The sequence below is a fragment of the Chiloscyllium punctatum genome, chromosome 6 (genome assembly GCF_047496795.1).
Source record: "Chiloscyllium punctatum isolate Juve2018m chromosome 6, sChiPun1.3, whole genome shotgun sequence".
Classification (NCBI taxonomy): Eukaryota; Metazoa; Chordata; class Chondrichthyes; order Orectolobiformes; family Hemiscylliidae; genus Chiloscyllium; species Chiloscyllium punctatum.
In genome coordinates, this window is record NC_092744.1 from 13,088,905 (window position 1) to 13,111,437 (window position 22,533).

Consider the following 22,533-nt stretch of genomic DNA (forward strand, 5'->3'; position numbering starts at 1 on the left):
TGGGGTAGACAAAGTCAGACATCACACAACACCAGGTTATAGTCCAACAGATTTATTTGGAAGCACTAGCTTTCAGAACACTGCCAGCTGAGGTGACTCTTCACCAGATGAAGGAGCAGTGCTCCGAAAGCTTGTGATTTCAAATAAACCTGTACGACTACAACCTGGTGTCGTGTGACTTCTGACTGTGTTGAAATTGAGGTTGTTTCTAAAGATTTTTCATAATTTCCTTGTCTTTGTACTGTATGCCAACACCTACCGAATGAAAGAGCAGTGCTCCGAAAGCTAGTGCTTCTAAATAAACCTGTTGGATTATAACCTGGTGTTGTGTGATTTTTAACATTGTACTGTAGGTCCTGAACCACATTTTTTTTCCCAGTAACAGGGAGAATATATTGATCACCAATGGGTTGGCAGCATGGTGGCTCAGTGGTTAGCACTGCGGCTTCACAATGCCAGGGACCTGGGTTCAATTCCATCCTCAGGCAACTGCCTGTGTGGAGTTTGTATATTCTCCCCGTGCCTGCATGGGTTTCCTCCGGGTGCTCTGATTTCCTCCCACAGTTTAAAGATATACAGGTCAGGAGAATTGGTCATGCTAAATTGCCCACAGTGTTAGGTGCATTAGTCAGAGGGAAATAGGTCTGGGTGGGTTACTCTCAGAGGGTTGGTGTTGACTTGTTGGGCCGAAGTGCCTGTTTCAATACTTTAGGAAATCTAATCACCATGTCTCTTATGGACAGGTACGTATTTACATTTAATTTCCCGATTTTAACATTAATTCCTATGTGTACTTGCCGAAAACGAGTTCTGAGAAGATATGTAGCTCAGGTTAAGGTTCTGGATGTAAGTTTGCTCGCTGAACAGGAAGGTTCATTTTCAGACATTTCGTCACCATACTAGGTAGCTTCCAGTGAAGCACTGGTGTTAGTGACTCACTTTCTATTTATGTGTTTAGATTTCCTTAGGTTTTGATGTCATTTCCTGTTCTTTTTCTCAGAGGGTAGTAAATTACATCCAAGTCGATGTGTCTGTTGATAGAGTTCCGGTTGGGATGCCATGCTTCTAGGAATTCTCGCATGTGTCTTTGTTTGGCTTGTCCTAGGATGGATGTGTTATTCCAGTTGAAGTGGTGTCCTTCCTTATCTATATGTAAGGATACTAGTGAGAGAGGGTCATGCCTGTTTGTGGCTTGTTGACATTCGTGTACCCTGGTGGCTAATTTTCTGCCTGTTTGTCCAATGTAGCGCTTGTTATATTTCTTGCAAGGTATTTTGTAAATGACATTAGTTTTGCATGTTGTCTGTATGGGGTCTTTCGAGTTCATTAGATGTTGTTTTACTGTGTTGGTGGGTTTGTGGGCTACCATGATGCCAAAGGGTCTGAGTAGTCTGGCAGTCATTTCCAAGATGTCTTTGATGTAGGGGAGAGTGGCTAGGGTTTCTGGACATGTTTGGTCTGCTTGTTTGGGCTTGTTGATAACAGTTTTATTACTAGGCCCACATTTACAATGGAAAGCACCTTGGTAAACAGATCACAGTGTGATTTCCTCCTTCTACCAATTCAAGCATCATCTCGAGAAGGCGTCATCATAAGTTTACAAAAGCAGTTTGCACTATTACTGTAAACACAGGAATTTCAAATGGAAATATAACATTCAGAACAAAGCATGTATGACCTCTGCAGCATGAGGTTTAGTTATCTCCCACAATACTATTTGATTACATGTACTCTTGACTCTAATACCATTGCAGATCAACTTATCTTGCAGTCACTATTAAACATAGAATTTAAACTATTCATCAATTATTCCTAAAACTGATAAGCAGTCTAAATAAACTTGTTTGTGTTATTCATTCATAAATTTAGACATAGTTTTTTAAATATGCACCATAAGTACCACAACAAACACCACACTGCAGCCATTCCCTGCAAAATGTATCAGTACAGTGTTGTTAACGAGACAAAACAGGGTCACACATTAAATATTATTACATATCATCAATTTTAACAAATTCATGCACACATTTTCAAGCAACATTTTGAACAAATCTGATACAACTGGGCAGCACGGTGGCACAGTGGTTGGCACTGCTGCCTCACAGCGCCTGAGACCCGAGTTCAATTCCCGCCTCAGGCGACTGACTGTGTGGAGTTTGCACGTTCTCCCAGTGTCTGCGTGGGTTTCCTCCGGGTGCTCCGGTTTCCTCCCACAGTCACAAAGATGTGCAGGTCAGGTGAATTGGCCATGCTAAATTGCCCGTAGTGTTAGGTAAGGGGTAAATGTAGGGGTATGGGTGGGTTGCGCTTCGGCGGGTCGGTGTGGACTTGTTGGGCCGAAGGGCCTGTTTCCACACTGTAATATAATCTAAAAAAAATCGAAAGAACTGCGAATGCTGTAAATCAGAAACAAACTCAAAAGTTGCTGGAAAAGCTCAGCAGGTCTGGCAGCATTTGTGAAGAGAAATTAAGGATAACGTTCCGGGTCCAGTTACCCATCCTCAAAACTGGGGGGTTCTGAGGAAGAGTCACTGGACCTGAACCGTTAACTCTGATTTCTCTGATACAATGAAAATGTTTAGGTACATTATCGGGGGAATGGCAGGGAATATTGCTGCATCTGAAACACAAATGGTGGATCCTGTAATTCATAGAATAGAATCCTATTATGGACCAGGCCAAGCCTCCTCAAAATATTTCAAGAAAGTAGCCCAGTCCCTAACATTGCTGGTTGTTTTAAGCAGGTGCAAGTGGATATTCCAGGAGGGATGCAGCTGGTCAAACCACTCATTTTCAAACAAATCAGAATTCATTTGTAAGATTACCAAATCAAACACAAACAAAAGAGAACTGAATGTAGAATAACTTAATCTGTACAAAAACTTAACAAACCATCCCAATTTAATGATGCTGTTCCAAATACTTGCAACAGTCACCACAAATATTCCTTGGCACAAAATGAAAAATCAAATACAGGGTCTTAAAGGAGAGAGCGAGAAAGAGAGATGGCAGAATGGAATACCTTCTTCCCTGCAGCTGTTTCTTGGAACAGCAGTCTACAAACAGACTGTCTGCTTTCAGTGAACAGCTAGACTGCTAAAGCCCAAACCAAATCAGATATAAGCTGGGCTGGGAGAACTGACCACGCCCCCTTTCATTGTACAAATGCTTTTATAAACTTGAAAGCCTTTTTCCTGAGGCAGTATCTGTTAGTTATAATCAAACTGACCCTAAAACCCTTTAAACCTAGACTTTTTGGAATCATTGCTTTTATGACCTCTCTGAAAAGAAAAGCCAAAGACAGCATAGCTTTGGTAAAGAAGCAGGATCATCACACTCCCTACAATGTGAATGAAGGCCCAACAAATCCACACTAACTCTTTGAAGAGCTTCCCACCCAGACCTACCCCCTAACCTATCCCTGTAACCATACATTTCCCATGCCTAATCCACATAGTCTGCACATCCCTGGACACAATGGGCAATTTAGCATAGCCAATCCATCTAACCTGCACATCTTTGGGCTGTGGAAAGAAACTAGAGCACCCAGAGACAGGGGGAGAATGTGCAAACTCCACACAGTCAGCCAAGAATAGAATCAAACCTGGGTCCCTGGCACTGTGAGGCAGCAGTGCTAACCTCTGAGCCACTGTGCCACCTCAATTTTATCATAATAGTAGAAAATTCTAGAGATATGCATCAAAACATACTTATACAGTCACTCTGAGAACTACTCATTGACTGGACATTTTGCAGAAAAAAAAAAGGTATTCTAGACTTAGCATTGTGCAATGAAGCAGGGTTGACTAGTAACATCATGATAAAGGTTCCATTGGGAAACAGTGATCATAATAAAACTGAATTCCACATTAATCTGAAAATGACATTCTGCAATCACTAACAAGACAACTAAACATCAACAAAGCCAGCTACATGGGTATGAGAAAAGTATTAGCTAACACCTTTATTAGATTAAGGGAGTACTCGTAGATAGAACACAAAGAGTTAACAAGCAGGTAAAAGACAGTAGGTAAGGGAGTGGCACATTGACCTTTATTGCAAGGGAACTGTGTAATTACACAATGTAGGAAGAACAAATCTTGAATACGGTGTGCAGTTTTGGGCCACACATTTAAATAAGGACATACTCAAGTTGGAGGTGGTACCATAATTATTCATGAGACTAGTGTTTGGGATGAGAGGGTTGTCCCATGATATGAGGCTGAGTGAATTGGATCCATATTCTATGGAGCTTAGATACTTGAAATGTGATCTCTTGGAAACTCTTAAGATTATAAAGGTGTTTGGAAATGTAGGTATGAGATGTTGTTTCCCTAGCTGTGAAATCTAGAACCAGATTCAGTATAAAAGGCTGATCATTTAGGACTGAAATGAGGAAAACATTCCTCAATCAAAGAATTGTAAATCTTTGGAATTGTCTATCCTAAATGATTATGGATGGTCCATAGTTAAATACAGTTAAGGATGCAATAGGCAGATTTTTCTGTTTCTTGGGGAATTAAGGAATATGGGGAGCAGGTGGGAAAGTTTGATTCGGGAAGATCAATCATAATTGAATGGTGGAAGAATGATGGAAGGTCTTCTTCCACTCCTATTTTCCATTTTCCTGTGTCATTCAAGTTGACCCCATTTCTTTCTGCATGGATGCTAGCTGACTAACAGCTTCCAGTATTAGCTGCTGACTTGTTCCCTCTCCATCTGGTCTGTGCTATATCTGACTGGGCATTTTCACAATAGAAATTTTCCAAACTCATTCTTCAATTTGATTGTTATTGAACAGTCATTTCAGGAAACAAGACACTTACTTTATAGTCTGTGAAGATTGGTGCAACCTCTGTGCTGGTGTGCTCCTTTAGATCACCGAGACTCATAACTCCACCGTTCCGCTGAATGGTTTCAACGATGGCTTTTGCTATCCTTCCCTCATAGAACCCTCTTTTGCCAGACTGAGCCAGTTCCTTCATGAGAGACACAATGCATACATACTTCAACAATGTGCTACAGCATAAGAGGATCCAATAAAGAATGTAGCTTTATTGAGTGGGAAGGGTATCAACCTTGCCACAATTTTGTTCTACAGTTACAATTCTACCCAAATTCTGGCTTACATGCCACTCATAGAACTTATGTAGCAATAAACCATAGGAAAAGTGTCTATTCCTCAACATGGAATAACAGGAGTAAGAGTGGGCAATTTGTCCCATTGGATCTGCTTTGCTGTTCAATAACGTCATGGCACATTAAATTTTGAGTTTGACTCCACTTTTCTACCCAGGCTCCGTAGCTTTTGACTCCAGCAGACAAAAATCTGACTAGTGAAAGTGAGGACTGATGAAAGGCTTTTACCCAAAACATCGATCCTCCTGCTCCTTGCATGCTTTTCCAGCACCTCACTCTCGACAAAAATCTGACTATCTCAGCCTTGAATATATTCAATAGGCCAGACTCCACTTCTTTCTGCGCAAGACAATTCCAAACACTGAGACCCCACCAAGCTCCTGAGATCCATATATTATATTCTGTTCAAATGTGCAGTAATCATCCTCTGTCTTCGTTACTATTCTTTTGTAAACCCAAAATGCTTCTGTGGACTAATCCTGAGCATACAATTGATCTTTGAAATCCTGCTCAGATATTAAGACTGGAACAAAGTGAGCCTCGGATACATTGAAATGAAGGTGATCAACAATTTTATTAATTGATCAGGGTGGCTTGGTGGCTCAGTGGTTAGACTAGATTCCCTACAGTATGCAAACAGGCCATTTGGACCAACAAGTGCACACTAACCCTCTGAAGAGTAACCCACCCAGACCCATTTCCCTCTAACTAATGCCCCTTACACTTCGGGGCAACTTAGCACGGCCAATCCACCTAACCTACATGCCTTTGGACTGTGGGCGGAAACCGGAGCACCTGGAGGAAGCCCACGCAGACACGGGGAGAATGTGCAAACTCCACACAGACAGTTGCCTGAGGCTGGAATCGAACCTTGGTCCCTGGAGCTGTGAGGCTGCAGTATTAACCACTGTTGCAGTTCATGCTGTTGCTCACAGCACCAGGGACCCAGGTTCCCACTCTGGGGTGACTATGTGAGTGGAGTTTGCACCTTCTCCTCGTTTCTGTGTGGGTTTCCTCTGGGTGCTCTGGTTTCCTCCCACAGTCCAAAGATGTGCAGGTTAAGTGGATTGGTCATGGGAAATGCTGGGTTACAGGGATAGGGTAGGAGGTTTGGATCTGGGTGGGATACTCTTCAGAGGGCCAGTGTGGACTCAATGGGCCGATTGGCCTGATCCTACACTGTCAAGATTCTAGTTCATGAGACTTCTTTGTGGACTTTGGCTTTCTGTATTGCAAGCCAACCATCCAGCTGACTGATTCCTGAGACACAGCAAACAATTAGGAAAGCATGAGGGGTGTTGGCCTCCAATAGAAGGGAGATGGGTGCGTTCACAGTGTGGGTTCAACTCCCTGTACTTGACTACCCGAGAAGGTTCTGCCTTCTCAACCCTGCTCCTCACTTGAGATATGGTGACACTCAGGTTAAACACACCATTAGACACACCTGGTAGACATTTACAGAATTGATTCGTGCCTCTATCATGGCCAATACGTTGGGGCATGTAATTTGGGCAATTGGGGGGGTTCATCAAACTTTATTCTTATCATGCTTTTTGAATGTGGTTTCATACAGGTGAGTGCTAAGCCATTTGAGAATGCATCTACATTGCTGGGGCCTGAAGGTCAGACTGGATTGGGATAGCATGTTGCATTCTCTATGAAATGGTAGTGAGCCAGACAGGTCCTTACAACAACCTGGCAGCTTTCCTATTGAAGGGAAAATGTAAACATGTTGGGATCAGTTCAGAGAAGGCTTTTCGAACAAAGGGTTCCCTTACCCGAGTGGTGAACTTGGCCCGGACAATCACAGAGGCCAACCTCCCATCTATAGAATCCATCTACTAGCCCCGCTATCAACGAAAGGCCACCAGCATTCTCAAAGATCCATCCCATCCTGGCAATATTTTTCTACAAATTCTACCATCGGGGAGAAGGTACAGAAGCCTGAACACATGCACCAGCCGGTTTCGAAACAGTTTCTACCCTACTGTTGTTAGAATACTGAATGGACTCACAAACACTTAACATTCACCAGGACCTCTGCTTTTATTTTTGGTGCTGTATACCTATTATTTACTATCTATGCTACTTAACTCTGTGAACTGCCTGTATTGCTCGCAAGACAAAGCTTTTCACTGTGTCTCGGTACACATGACAATAAATTCAATTCACTTCTTAACAGGGATGGCTCACTTCGTATTTACTGAAGGAGAGTCATACTGGACTCAAAATGGACTCAGCAGGTCAGGCAGCATTTCTGGGGAGTGAAAAACACAGTTAATCCTTCTTGAGTCACTCTGGACTCAAAACATTAACTCTGTTTCTCTCTGTCCACGGATGCCACCAGACCTGCTGAGTTTCTCCAGCAATTGTTGTGTCTGTTTCAGACTTCCAGAATCCACAGTATTTTGCTTTTATGTGAATAGACAGTAATGCTAGCTCTACCTAACTGTAATGCATGATTATAGCTCACTGAGAATGATCCCATCCCCACACCAACCAGCTTTACGCATGCTGTTTCTCTTAAGCAGTTTGAATAAAATGCATGACTCTCATGCACAAACAGAACTGGGTGGAAGTGCTTCATCCAGAGCTCTTACAGTCTGCAGGAATGAAGAACCAACCTCCTTCAGTCTGTCCTGGACTGCTGTCAACAGAAAGGTTAACCTACAATCTTACTGCACACCCAGATCTTGAAATTTGTTTTGAAATACACCTTTAATTAGCTGATACGAACATGATGCAAGAACAATGAGGTGTAATTCGAAATAGAGAACACCGATACCTAGTGACAAGTTACAGACTGGTACTGCCACTACATTATGGTTAATCATTGTCAATTTATACAAGGGACAACAAAGTAGTAAAAGTTTCAGTGCTTTTGATAATAAATGATTTATAGTATTCAATATCACTCTATATAAAATTCCAACAGAGCTTTAGCAGCTAAGATGTCCCCATTCGCATTGGTAATTAATGACACCTGGAATCTCTCGGGAGGTGCATAACAACATCCCCAAGAAACATATGGTCCAAGTTTACTTATTACCAAAATGACACTGAAAGATCAAGTTGCTTTTTCCTTCCTGCTTTGGGAAGTAGGTATTGCTGGCAAAGCCATCATTTAATCCATAAGAAGTAGGAACAGGAGGAGACCCCTTGATCCTACTCCACCATCCAATAGGATCATGGTTGATCCGACATTCCTCATGTCCACTTTCCTGCCTGTCCCTGTAACCCTTGATTCCCTGACTGATTAAGAATCTATCGATCTCAGCCTTAAGTGTATGCAAGGACTTTGCCCTGCACAGCTCACTGTGTGTGGCAAGAGGTTCCAAAGACTCACAACCCTCTGAGAAAAGAAATTCCTCCTTATCTCAGTCTTTGATGCCTATCCCTAAATGCCTTTGAGCTGAGTGACTTCCTAGGGCCATTTCAGAGGGCAGTTAAGAGTCAACCACATTTTGATATGGGTCAGAAGGTGTCGCATGTAGGCCCGACCAGATTAGGATGGCAGATTAATTCTATGTGAAGACATTAGGAACAGATAAGTTTTTACAACAATTGACAATAATTGTCAAGGGCACCATTGCTGAGACTAGCTTTATAATTCCAGATTTATTCATTGAATCCAAATCCCTCATCTGCTGCTGTGTGATTTGAGACCATCAACCAGTGGGGCCTTTGGATTAAAAATCCACTGACAAATGGCACCCTGTTTACACCGTGACACTGTGATTCCTGATGCTCAAAATGTTGACTCTCCTGCTCCTTGGATGCTGCCTGACCAGCTGTGCTTTTCTAGCAACTCTCTTCAACTCTGTTCATAGCCTCCCCAACTAGAGTCGGTGCTTTAAGCATTGCCTTACAGCAGGGGACAATGATTCAGTCACTTACCCATCAGGGATGAACTTATACAGCGGGACAGTTTTCCTCCATTGTCTGTAAGTGGACCAAAAACTGGAGGCAGAACCTGAATCCACTAATTTGCATATCAGTACATTTATCACTTTTTTCACACAACCATCATCACTAAAACATATTTTCCAGCATTATCGCTGTGAGTGGGAATGAGCCACATGCAAAATGGCCATTTTCCACAATACAAGAGCAACTTAGCATCAAAAGTTCCTCGTCATCAGTCAAGGATTTTAGGAACTGTTAAGGTTCAGAAAGATGCTGTGTATGAAGTTGTTTCTGTTCTTCAATTTAGTCCAGGATAAAAACAACATAGATCAGAGTTATTGCAAGGAAACTGGCAGAAAGGATAAAGGGCTTGAAAAGAGAAATGACACAAAGCATGGTCATGGTGGCAACTTCTGGGGAAGTTTTTTGATGGGGGCAGAAAGTTAACAGCTGGCTTCAACATCACGTTCAAGAGTGCAGTATGTAATGGTTGAAATGTCTGACATCAAAGGTGAATCAGAAAATGAGAGAGAGAGAGTCATAGAGATTTACAGCATGGAAACAGACCATTCAGTCTAACTCGTCCAAGCCCACCAGATATCCCAACCTAATCTAGTCCCATTTGCCGGCACTTGGCCCATATCCCTGAGAGAAGATTAGAAGTCACACGACAGCAGGTTATAGCCCAAGCTTATTTGAAATCACAAGCATTCAGTGCACTGATAAAGGAGCAGCGCTCCGAAAGCTTGTGAATTCAAATAAACGTGCTAGACCATAACCTGTGACTTCTGACCTGGTCTACCCCAGTCCAACACCAGCACCTCCACATCAGAGACAGAGACAGAGAGATAGAGAGAGGGGGAGAGATAGATCGTCTGTGAGAATCAGAAAATTATACAAGCTGGAGTGTACGACTGAATAAGATTTCAGAGGAAGGAAGCTGAGGAACCATGAAAGAATTTGAAGTTAAATGGGTGAGAATTTCAGAATCAATATGTTGGTCAATAAGGACAAGTGTGAAATAAAAGAATATAGTTGTGGGGTGACCTAAGAGTCACAGAGACCCGGATGAGTTGGAGTTTGTTCAGGGCGGTGTTGGAGAGGCACGTAATGAGTTAATACAGTGCAAAGGGTAGCAACAAAGCAATCCTTTGAACTTATTTAGATAACAATTATCTAATAGTGTTTATTTTTCAATGATTCATGGAGAAATTTAAAATTGCACTGCATGTCATCAGCAGCAACGATCCAAATGACAACACCCTCATTTTACTGTCAACGTAAATTCTCTCTGATAAGAACAGTTTTCTCTAACATTTTAAAAAATAACACCAAATCACCAATGGAGTCCTCACGTTGAATACTGAACACACCCTTCTCACTCTGAATGAGTTGTGACTTAGGCAGCTATGGGGGGCAATGGAGGAGATTTTGGGGCTCTGACATTAATTTTCAAATCATTTCTGGCTGCTGGCGGGGTGTCAGAGAACTGGAGGACAGCAATGTGGCCCCTTTATTCAAAAGGGTAGTAGGGATAAACGAGGGAACTACAGGTCAATGGATTTAACTTCTTTGAAAGAACTTCAGAGGGGTAGAATTAATGGAGAGGCAAGACTTCGTTTTCAAATATTCAGGGGCATAGGTTTAAGGTGGGAAGAGGAACATTTAAAGGAGATGTGTGAGGAAAGTTTTTTTACACAGTGGATGATGGGTGCCTGGAATGTACTGCCAAGGGAGGTGGTAGGAGCAGATATAATAGCAGTATTTAAGAGGCGTTTAGACAGAAACATGGACAGGCAGCCAATAAAGGGATACGGACCATGTGCATGCAGATGGGGTTAGCTTAGAATGGCACCAGGGTCAGCCCAGAGATGGTGGGCCGAAGGGCCTGTTCCTGTGCTGTTCTGTTCTCCGTTCTAGTGGGATAAGTGCTTTTATTAGTGAAAGTGTTGAATACAGCAAAGAGGTTGTGATGGAGCTGTGCATAACATTAGTTAGGTTACAATTGGAGTATTGTGTGTAGCCCTAGTCACCATACCATAGAAGGATGTGATTGCACTGGACAGGGTGTAGAGGAGATCCACCAGGATGTTGTATGAGTTGGTGCAATTCCACGCTGATGAAAGACTCGAGAGGTTGGGATCATTTTCCAGAGAAGGCGTGAGGAGGGTGTTGCGATCTGACTGAGGTAATCAATGCTCTGAGGGGCAAAGGCTGGGTAGGCTTCCCCTTAGTGCAGGGGTAATAAGCCAGGGGCAGACCGTTAAGGTCAGGAGCAGGAGGTTTATAGTGGGTTTGAGAATAGATGTTTTCTCCCATAGGACAATGGATATCCAGAACATCACTGCCTGAAAAGTGGTAGAGGTGGGAACCATCACAACATCTAAGAATTCCTCAGACGAACATTTGAAACACAACAGAATACAAGGCTAAGTGGTAGAGAAGTGGTAAGTGGTGGGCGGCACGGTGGTACAATGGTTAGCACTGCTGCCTCACAGCGCCAGAGACCCGGGTTCAATTCCCGCCTCAGGCGACTGTGTGGAGTTTGCACGTTCTCCCCATGTCTGTGTGGGTTTCCTCCGGGTGCTCTGGTTTCCTCCCACGATCCAAAGATGTGCAGGTCAGGTGAATTGGCCATGCTAAATTGCCTGTAGTGTTAGGTAAGGGGTAAATGTAGGGGTATGGGGGGGGTTGCGCTTCGGTGGGTCAGTGTGGACGTGTTGGGCCGAAGGGTCTGTTTCCACACTGTAATGTAATCTAATCTAAATTGAATTTGAATAAAATGGATGTTTGATGAACAGTATGGGCATGATAGAGTGAAGGGCCTCTTTCGGTCCTGTGTATTTTATATGTATTCCATTAGCTAAGCAGATGTACCCTGTATAATTACTCAACAGATTGAAGACTAGTTATTTGTCACAATGCAAGTTTCCCTGTTCCCATTTGGATGAGTGGGCACTGACAGATACATTCCTCAGCATTTATTCTTACACATGGCACAGGGGTATGAAGAAATGTCCAAATGAACATTGTAAAAATGTTTAAAACGTCTCTCCACAATGAACATCTACACAATGGTGTTAAGTAGCAACTGGAAATTTACTTTCCCCAACCACAGTTGTTGTGTCCAGTGTGAAAGGGAAAGGCTATATAGCATACATCAGATTCCATTCTAGGAAAATCCTGGTGCATTTTACCACAAGAGGCAACAGATAGTGGACTGGAAAACCGACATTTCAGGCAAAAGCCATTCAGCATTCCTGAAACATCGATTTTCCTGCTCTTCGGATGCTGCCTGACCTGCTGTGCTTTTCCAGCACCACTCTAATCTTGACTCTAATCTCCAGCATCTGCAGTACCCATTTTTGTCTACAGATAGTGGACATCCAACTGCATTGCAACACTCCATTCTCAACACTAACAGTACTAACAATCTCAACTGTGACTCAGTAGCATCAGAATTAACTTTAATACAACTGGTCTGAATCCACGTCCACATTGCACAGATTCCAAGTTATCTTTCAGAGTTTATAAAGACAATATGTTGGTTAGTTGCTTTTTTTCCCCAGGAGATGGGGGAGATACTAAACGAATATTTTACCTCAATGTTTACTGTGGAGAAGGATTGGGAAGATAGAGAACTTGAGAAAGTAAATGGCAACATCTTGAAAAATATCCATGTTGCAAAGGAGTAGGTGCTGGACTTCTTAAAATGCATAAAGGTGGATACATCCCCCGGATTTGATCAGCTGTACCCTAGAATTCTGTTGGAAACGAGGGAAGTGATTGCTGGGCTCCTTGCTGAGATATTTGTATCATCGATAGCCACAGGTGAGGTGCCGGAAGACTGGAGGTTGGCTAATGTGGTGCCACCATTTAAGAAAAATGGTAAGGACAAGCCAGGGAACTATAGACCAGTGAGCCTGATATCTGTGGTGGGCAGGTTGTTGGAGGGAATCCTGAGGGACAGGATTTACATGTACTGGGAAAGGAAAGGACTGATTAGGGATAGTCGATATGGCTTTGTGCATGGGAAATCATGTCTCACAAACTTGATTGAGTTTTTAGAAGAAGTAATGAAGAGGGTTGATGGAGCAGAGCTGTGGACATAGTCTGTATGGATTTCAGCAAGGCATTTGACAAGTTTTCTCATGATAGACTGGTTAGCAAGGTTAGATCACATGGAATACAGGGAAAACTAGCCATTTGGATACAGAACTGACTCGAAGGTAGAAGACAGAGGGTGGTGGTGAGAGTTGCATTTCAGACTGGAGGCCTGTGACCAGTGGAGTGCAACAAAGATGGGTGCTGGCTCCATTGCTTTTAGTCATTTATATAAATGATTTTGATGTGAATATGGGAGGTATAGTTAGTAACTTTGCAGATGACACCAAAATTGGAGGTGTAGAGGAAAGCGAAGGTTACCTCAGAGTACTCTTGATGAGATGAGCCAATGGACCGAGGAGTGGCAGATGCAGTTTAATTTAGATAAATGTAAGGTGCTGCATTTTGGGAAAGGCAAGTCAGGGCAGGACTTACACACTTAATGGTAAGAGCCTGGGGAGTGTTGCTGAACAAAGAGACCTTGGAGTGCAGTTTATAGATCCTCGAAAGTGGAGTCGCAGGTAGATAGGATGGTGAAGAAAGCGTTTGGTATACTTTCCTTTATTGATCAGAGTATTGAGTACAGGAGTTGGGAGGTTATGTTGTAATTGCACACGATATTGGTTAGGCCCCTGTTGGAATACTGCATGTGATTATGGTCTCCCTGCTACAGGAAGGATGTTGTGAAACTTGAAAGAATTCAGAAATGATTTACAAGTATGTTGTTAGGATTGGAGGGTTTGAGCTATAGGGAGATGCTAATAGGCTGGGGCTGTTTTCCCTACAGCATTGGAGGCTGAGGTTTATAAAATCACGAGGGGCATGGATAGGACAAATAGACAAGGTCGTTTCCCTGGGGTGGGGGAGTCCAAAACTAGAGGGCATAAATTTAGGGTGAGAGGTGAAAGATTTAAAAGTTACTTAAGGGACAACTTTTTCATGCAGAGCATGATGCATGCGTGGAATGTGCTGCCAAAGGAAATGATGGAGTTGAAAAGTGTGGTGCTGGAAAAACACAGCAGACCCACCAACACTCTCAAACAAAAACTAACAAACTTAAAAGACTCAGTACAACCCATGGACAAAATCAACGTCGTCTACAAAATTCCATGCAAGGACTGCCACAAACACTACGTAGGACAATTAGGAAGAAAGTTAGCCACCAGGATACACGAACACCAACTAGCCACAAAAAAGACACGACCCTCTCTCCCTCATAGCCCTACACACGGAGGAAAAAAAAACCCACCATTTCGACTGGAACAACACATCTATCCTGGGACAGGCTAAGCAAAGACATGCCAGAGAATTCCTAGAGGCCTGGCACTCCAACCACAACGCCATAAACAAACACATAGATCTAGATACCATCTATCAACCCCTCAGAAAACGAACAGGAAATGACATCACCACAAACCCCAGGAACCCCATCCAGGACAAACATATAAATAGAAAGCAGGAGATAACAGCTTCGCTTCACTTGGAGATCGCCACTGATGATGTTACCTAGCCAGGTAATGAAACGTCTGGATATCAAACCTACAGCTCAGCGAGCAAACCTACACCTTAGTTTATTTATAGAATCCTGTCATTGTCACTCCACGTATGGCTTGAAGCAATGAAGTGATTTATATTAGGGTTAAGAGTACGGCCTGACCTGCTGTGCTTTTCCATACAGTCCTCACTTTCTCCTAATTTATATTAGGGCCCAAATCACCAAGTGTTTTGTTGAGATGCTTTTAGAGAGATTGAAGAAATACACAGGCGAACGATAAAATATCCAACAAAATGTTCGATTCATGAGGTATAATTGTGACACCTGGTATTTCTGATCAAGATGTTGAAATGTTATAACCCACCTCTGGAGCAGGTGGGAGCTGAACACAGGCCTCCTGACTCAGAAGTAGGGGCACTACCACTATACCCAGGAACCCCACCTGTTGATTGTATACCAAGGGGAATTAACTGTATCAAGATAGTGGACATTAACTGGGATTTCACTTCAGCAGAAAGGGATGCTTCACATGGCAATCCTTGGACAGGGTGCACACCATTTGCATTAGCACAGTTTAGCCCCTGTCTAATGGCATCACTATGACTAAAGCATATACCTTTGCGACGTGGTGGCACAGTGGTTAGCACTGCTGCCTCACAGCGCCAGAGATCTGGGTTCAATTCCCACCTCAGGCGACTGACTGTGTGGAGTTTGCACATTCTCCCAGTGTCTGTGTGGGTTTCCTCCCACAATCCAAAGATGTGCAGGTCAGGTGAATTGGCCATGCTAAGTTGCCCGTAGTGTTAGGTGTAGGGGAATGGGTCTGGGTGGGTTGCACTTTGGCAGGTCAGTGTGGACTTTTTGGGCCGAAGGGATTAGGAAGAAGTGAACCACTCACCTTGAAGGTCTGAGCTAAGAGAGGATTCTTGAAAATCTGGCCAGATTTAGGACTCTGGCCCTGCAGCAGCAGATCCTTCCCATGTTGATTCCCTGGCCTTTGCAGGATGTTTGCTTCTCTATTCCAGTGAAATGCAGTGATTTCAGAAACAGGGAAGCCTCTTTCTGCCAACTCAATCGCAGGCTGCAGAATTTCACCTAAGGACAGCTGGCGAGCAGAATCGGAGTGTTAGAAATGCGACGTTTGCTGCAATAATAATCCAAACTCCACTTTATTGTAGAGTTACCCAAACAAATGCATCAGGGACTAGTTACAGAATGAGATTTTCGTCTCCACCTGAACACCAAGAACAAGACTGAGTAACAGATAAAAGCCAGTTCTTCCTCCTTTCTACACATTAACCTCACTGAATATTCAAGAGAGGAATTGGTATTTCGATCTGCTGCTTTAAATATCATTGATTTGATCATTCCCGTTATGAAGACAGCAACAGTATCGAGTTAAAAACGGGCAGCATGGTTGCTCAGTGGTTAGCACTGCTGCCTCACAGCGCCAGGGTCCCAGGTTCGATTCCAGCCTCGGGCAACTGTTTGTCTGTGTGGAGTTTGCATATTCTCCCCGTGTCTGTGTGGGTTTGCTCCGGTTTCCTCCCACAGTCCAAAGATGTGCAGGTTAGGTGAATTGGCCATGCTAAATTGCCTATAGAGTTAGGAGCATTAGTCAAAGGGAGATGGATCTGGGAGGGATACTCTTGGGAGGGTTGGTGTGGACTGGTTGGGCAAAAGGGCCTGTTTCCATACTGTAGGGAATCTAATCTTAAAAAAAACTGTGATCATTGTAACTTCACCCAATAAGTAGTGAAGCGGGCTAGGTGGAGAGCTAATATTACAGCTCATTTAATATTGCTTCTTACAGCCAACAATTGGGATTCAAACAGACTGAAATTGCTGCAAATCATATAATCTTACACTCGACACATATACAGGTAATATATAACTCAATCATATCACACCAAAGGTGCACTTCACTGCAAGTACACAGTTGTTTCTTTCCTCCCATAAGTAACGTCAAATACCCTGTATCCTTGGACAGCACCTTCCAAACCCAGAACACTTTAATCGAGAAGTTCAGGGGTAGCAGATACATCGGAACACCACCACCACGAAATTCGTCTCCAATCCAGTTTCCATGCTGACTTGGAAATTCATCCTGATGAAGGGCTTTTGCCCGAAACGTCGATATTCCTGCTCCTCGGATGCTGCCTGACCTGCTGTGCTTTCCCAGCACCACTTTAATCTAGACTTGGAAATTCATCGCCGTTCCTTCACAGTCGCTGGGTCAAAGTTCTGGATATCCCTCCCTAACAGTATTGTGGGTTAACCCACAGCAAGTGGACTGCAGCAGTTCAAGAAGGCAGGTCACCCCCACCTTCTCAAGGAGTAACTAGGGACGGGCAATAAATCTGGCCCAGCCAGCAATGCCCAGATCCCATGAGGGAATTTAAAAACAATAACAATAACTTTGCACTTATGTGGCAGCTTTAATGTGGTGAAACATCCCAAAACAAGGTTAAAAATCACAATACCAACAGGTTTAGTCCAACAGGTTTATTTGGAATTACTAGCTTTTGGAGTGCTGCTCCTTCATCAAGTAGTTAGTGCCAGCAGGATCATAAGACACAGAATTTATAGCAAAACAGGCAGACGATGCCTCGATTTAACATCTCATCCAAAAGGCAGCCCTTCTGACATTACTCCATCAACACTACACCACAGGAGTGTCAGCCTTGATATTTGTCCTCAAGCCCTATGTAGACCTTGAACCCAGAAGCTACAAAGGTAAGTGTCCTTCTCATGGAGGAGGGCTTCCTAATGAAGGGTTTATGCCTGAAACATCAACTCTCCTGCTCCTTGGATGCTGCCTGACCTGCTGTGCTTTTCCAGCATCACACTCTCGACAAATGTCCTTCTCATGAGGACCCCAACATTGCTCGTTTTAAATAAATTCAATTCACTCCACGTTATATCAAGAACAACTGAAACCACTACACATTGCAAAGGTTATGGTCCCCAACAATATTCTGGCAATAATACTTCTGACTTCTCATCCAGCACTACCTTGGCCCAACCCAAGCTGTTCCAGATCAGGTAAACCATTGGCATCAACGTGGCCATGCGGAAAATTGCCCAGGCCCATCACGTAAGCCAACTTTCCATCCATTGGCTCCATCTATACATCTCGCTGCCTCAGAAAGGCAGTCAACATCATCAAAGACTCCTTCCACCCCGGTTATAATCTGTTCTACCCTCCGTCGGGTAGAAGGTACAAAAGTTTAAACACAGCGACCAACAGATTCAAGAACAGCTTCTTCCCCGCTGTTATCAGGCTTCTGAATGCATCTCTCAAATTTCAAATTTAATGTTGACCCCACTCTTTGCGCACCTTCTCTGCAGCTGTAGTACTGTATTCCTTGCTCTGTTCTATGACCCTAAAGCACTTTGTATGAACTGCCAATACTACACGCAAAACAAAACTTTTCACTGTACTTAGGTACATGTGACAATAATAAATCAAATCGAAAAGATGATGTGTGTACACAAAGGCAGGATTATTTCGTTCTGACAAGCACTGCCCCATCAGTCTACTCTCCAAGATCAGCAAAATGATGGAATGCATCAGAGGCAGTGCTCTCAGGGTATGGATAGCTACTGCTGGAGCACAAGTCTTCAGCAGTTCTGTTAGAACACTGGCACGGCCAATGACCTTTGGGGCATCCTTACACCCCCACCCCAGTCATTTTTTAAAATATCACGTGGAGTGAATCAATCTGGTCTCCTTCCTATCGGAAGGATATTGTGAAACTTGAAAGGGTTCAGAAAAAAATTACAAGGATGTTGTGAGGGTTGGAGGATTTCAGCCATAGGGAGAGGTTGGATATGCTGGGGCTGTTTTCCCTGGAACATTGGAGGCTGAGGAGTGACCTTATAGAGGTTTATGAAATCACGAGGCACAAGGATAAGATAAATAGACAAAGTCTCTTCCCTGGGGTTGGGGTGTCCAGAACTAGAGGTCATGTATTTAGGGTGAGAGGGGAAAGATATAAAAGGGACCTAAGGGGCAACATTTTCACGCAGAGAGTGGTATGTGTATGGAATGAGCTGCCAGAGGAAGTGGTGGAGGCTGGTACAATTACAACATTTAAAAGCCACCTGGATGGGTATATGAATAGGAAGGGTTTGGAGGGATATAGGTCGGGTGCTGGCAGGTGGGACTAGATTGGGTTGGAATATCTGGTCGGCATGGGCGGGTTGGACTGAAGGGTCTGTTTCCATGAAGTACATCTCTGTGACTCTTATTAGAGGCCTGTACCTGTGATGCTGGGGACAGTCAGGGTTTCTTGCTGAAGATTGTTACACATATTTCAGCCTTCTCTTCTATACCAGCAAAGCCCAGACCCACTGAATGAATAAATTAAACTCACTGACATTCAGTTTGAGTTCCCCTCGGGTCATTTGGGCTCCTGACTTCTTACAGCCTTTGCCCAGACATGGACCAAAAGAACTGAATTCCAGAGGCCCCTGATATCAAATAACTGCGCAGTGTCAAGAATCCTGAGCAAAATGGAAGTCAGGGTGAAAACTCTCCATTGATTAGAGTCATAGCAGGAAGATGCCTGTGATTGCTGGAGGGTAGTTATATCAGTTCCAGGAGATCATTCCAGGGGAGACTTAATAGAGACGTACAAAATAATACATGGCTTGGAAAAGGTGGATGCTAGGAAATTGTTTCCATTAGGCAGGGAGACTAGGACCCGTGGACACAGCCTTAGAATTAGAGGGGGTCAATTCAGAACAGAAATGCGGAGACATTTCTTCAGCCAGAGAGTGGTGGGCCTGTGGAATTCATTGCCGCAGAGTGCAGTGGAAGCCGGGACGCTAAATGTCTTCAAGGCCGAGATTGATAGATTCTTGTTGTCTAGAGGAATTAAGGGCTACGGGGAGAACGCTGGTAAGTGGAGCTGAAATGCGCATCAGCCATGATTGAATGGCGGAGTGGACTCGATGGGCCGAATGGCCTTACTTCCACTCCTATGTCTTATGGTCTTATGGAGTTCCTCAAAGTAGAATTCTAAACTCAAAACTCTTCAACTGCTTCAATAATGATCTTCCCTCCATCATAAGGTCGGAAGTGGGGATTTTCACTGATAATTGCACAATGTTCAGCACCATTTGCAAATTCCTCAAATCTAGCCAATGTCCAAACTCAGCAAGACCTGGACAACATCCAGGTTTGGCCTGATACGTGGCAAGTAACCTTCACAATTGCACACGTCCAAGGTAATTATTATTTTGAACTAGAAGAATTTAACCATCACCCCCTAATACTCAATAGCATTACCATCACTAAATCCCCCCACGATCAAAATCCTGGAAGTTACCAATGATATGAAACTGAATTGGAGCAGCCATCTAAATGCTGTAGCTAAAGACCAGGTCAGAGGTTAGGAATTGTACAGCATGTAGCTCACCTTCTGACTCTCCAAAGCCTGTGCACCATCTACAAGGCACAAGTCAGGAATGTGACTTGCTTTGATGTGTGCAACTCCAACAACACTCAAGAAGTTTGATACTATCGAGGGCAAAGTGGCCCACTTGATGGGAATCTCAATCCACAAGCTTCAATTTTTGCTTCCATCACCCCAACAGATAGTGGTAGCACAATGTACCAACTGCAAACAGCAAGTCTCCTCCAACAGCACCTTATAAACCCATAACTGCTACCATCTAGAAGAACAAGGGCAGCAGATACATGGGAACATCATCACCTGCAATTCTCCTCTAAACCATTCACCATCCCGACTTGGAGCTATATCACTGTTGCTGGGTCAATTCCTGGCACTCTGACTCTATTAACTCCTTTCTGAACACCACAATGCATGTCCTTCCACACAGACTACAGCAATTCATGAGCATGGTGTCAAGAAGCCCTAACAAACTACAGTCAATGGGAATTAGGGGAAAAAAACTCTCCTCTGGAGAGAGAACTGACTCACTACCATCTTCTCCAGGACGACTAGAGATGGCCACGAATTGCTGGTCTCACTGGAGATGCCCACATCCCACGAGGGAATATTAAAAGAAAACTGAGTCACAGCTGAAATAAAAGGCTATGAAGGGATTTATAACCATGAATGGAAGTCTCAAAACTGAGGGGCCAATATTGGTCATTGATCCTCCCATTGCTTTCACTGCTGTCTTCAGTGTAGTCTGGCATGTAAGGAAAGTAGATTTGAGCTCAATGTATGGTCTTCTTCCCTTTATGTTAACTTTAGCAAAACAAGGAGACTTGATATGGAAAGAAAATATTGTTGGAAGATTACTGAAAGTCATACTTCACCTTCTTACTTCCAAAGAGATGAACTGTATCACACCAGCCAGCAGCTGCCCCAGGCACAGTGACAAGGTTGGCATGACTCAAAGGTAAAGGATTCGTCTCAACAAAGCCTTCCTTTTTTAACAAATCGAGCGTCAATAACTGGGGAGACCTGCCACTGCAAAAGGGAAAAGAAAAAAAAAATCATATCAATGATCATCGCCAGATACCAAGTTCTATAATACAGTGAAAAATATAGAATGTGAATTGTTGTACTGCATTTTCAAGGCTTTTGCATACATGGGTCATTGTACTGAATGGCATGTGACCAGGTGGCTCACAAAGGCCTGGACAGCATGTCCTGAATGACATTTGCAGCTTGTCAAAGTAACCAGAAATCTGCAACAAGCATTCGAGAATGTGGGAGAAACTCAGCAGATCTGGGAACATCTGTGAAGAGAGAAACAGAGTTATAACATTACAGGTCCAACACAAGTCTACGTCAGTTCTGAAGAATTATCACAGCTGACTTGAAACGTTAATTCTGGTTCTCTTTTCGCAGATGCTGCCAAACCTGCTGAGTTTCTCTTGAATAGCTGTGTTTGTTTCCGATTTCCAGCATCTGCAGGACTTTGCTATTCAGGGTTGCGATTTGTGAAACCAGTTACAGAATGGAGAAGGCACGAGCACTCACAGCCTTCACATTGCAGGGAGTAGTGCACCACACATGGTTTATGAACAAAAGCAGTTAATCTCTCAACATTAGTCAGCTGGGGGCTGCAGAGCAGGGGTGTAACACAGATGACTATGAATTTCAGCTACTGTTTCTTACCTTCCATTCAGTCCATATACTTTCTTAGTTGGACCATGGTAAAAGAGGCAATTGCAGTCTCCACCAATACCAGTGCTGAATGGTTCAGTAAGATTCAAGACTGCTGCCATAGCAACCGCAGCATCTGCAGCATTCCCACCTTTTTTCAGGATGTCTGTAAAAGTCAATATTACTTGTGAAATCTTACACAAAGGCCAGCTGACCTGACACATGCAAATGACACTAACTTTCTGCACTCTGCAAATTATGTAATATTTTCACAGCCAATTTCTTGCTTATTGATTTGAACTTATTTTTTCTTCAGTAGCTTTAGGGTGGCTCAGTGGTTAACATTGCTGCCTCACAGCGTCTGGGACCCGGGTTCAATTCCCACCTCGGGCAACAGTCTGTGTGGGTTTCCTCTCACAATCCAAAAGATGCGCAGGTCAGGTGAGCTGGCCTGGCCAAAATTGCCCATAGTGTTAGGTGCATTAGTCAGAGAGAGGTTTAGAGTAGGGGAATGAGTCTGGGTGGGATACTCTTCGGAGAGTTGGTGTGGACTTGTTGGGCCAAAGGGCCTGTTTCCATACTACAGACAATCTAATCTAATCTTCAGTTTCAATGAAGGGGAGCTTGTTTGGTGCAACAAGATTTAGAAAATCTGTAGGCTTGAATTAATAAGCGGAGTGTAAATTGAGGTAGTAGTGGTATCGCTGGACTAGTAATCCAGAGCTCCAGTTTAATGCTCTGGGTGCATGAGCTCAAATCTCACCAAGGCAGATGGTGAAATATGAACACAACCATTTC

The 22,533-nt window shown here is 43.5% G+C and overlaps 1 protein-coding gene across 1 annotated transcript in view; it reads right to left on the reverse strand.

The window, feature by feature from the left end:
* Nucleotides 1-22,533, reverse strand: part of LOC140478722 (glutathione hydrolase-like YwrD proenzyme) — a 70,965-nt gene that overhangs the window by 40,389 nt on the left and 8,043 nt on the right. Inside the window, exons 3-6 of the mRNA XM_072572027.1 lie at nt 21,748-21,901; nt 20,940-21,093; nt 15,543-15,749; nt 4,827-4,979 (exon numbers count right to left, since the gene is read on the reverse strand). Coding sequence (XP_072428128.1) covers nt 4,827-4,979; nt 15,543-15,749; nt 20,940-21,093; nt 21,748-21,901 — 668 coding nt within the window. The remainder of the gene's footprint in view (nt 1-4,826; nt 4,980-15,542; nt 15,750-20,939; nt 21,094-21,747; nt 21,902-22,533) is intronic.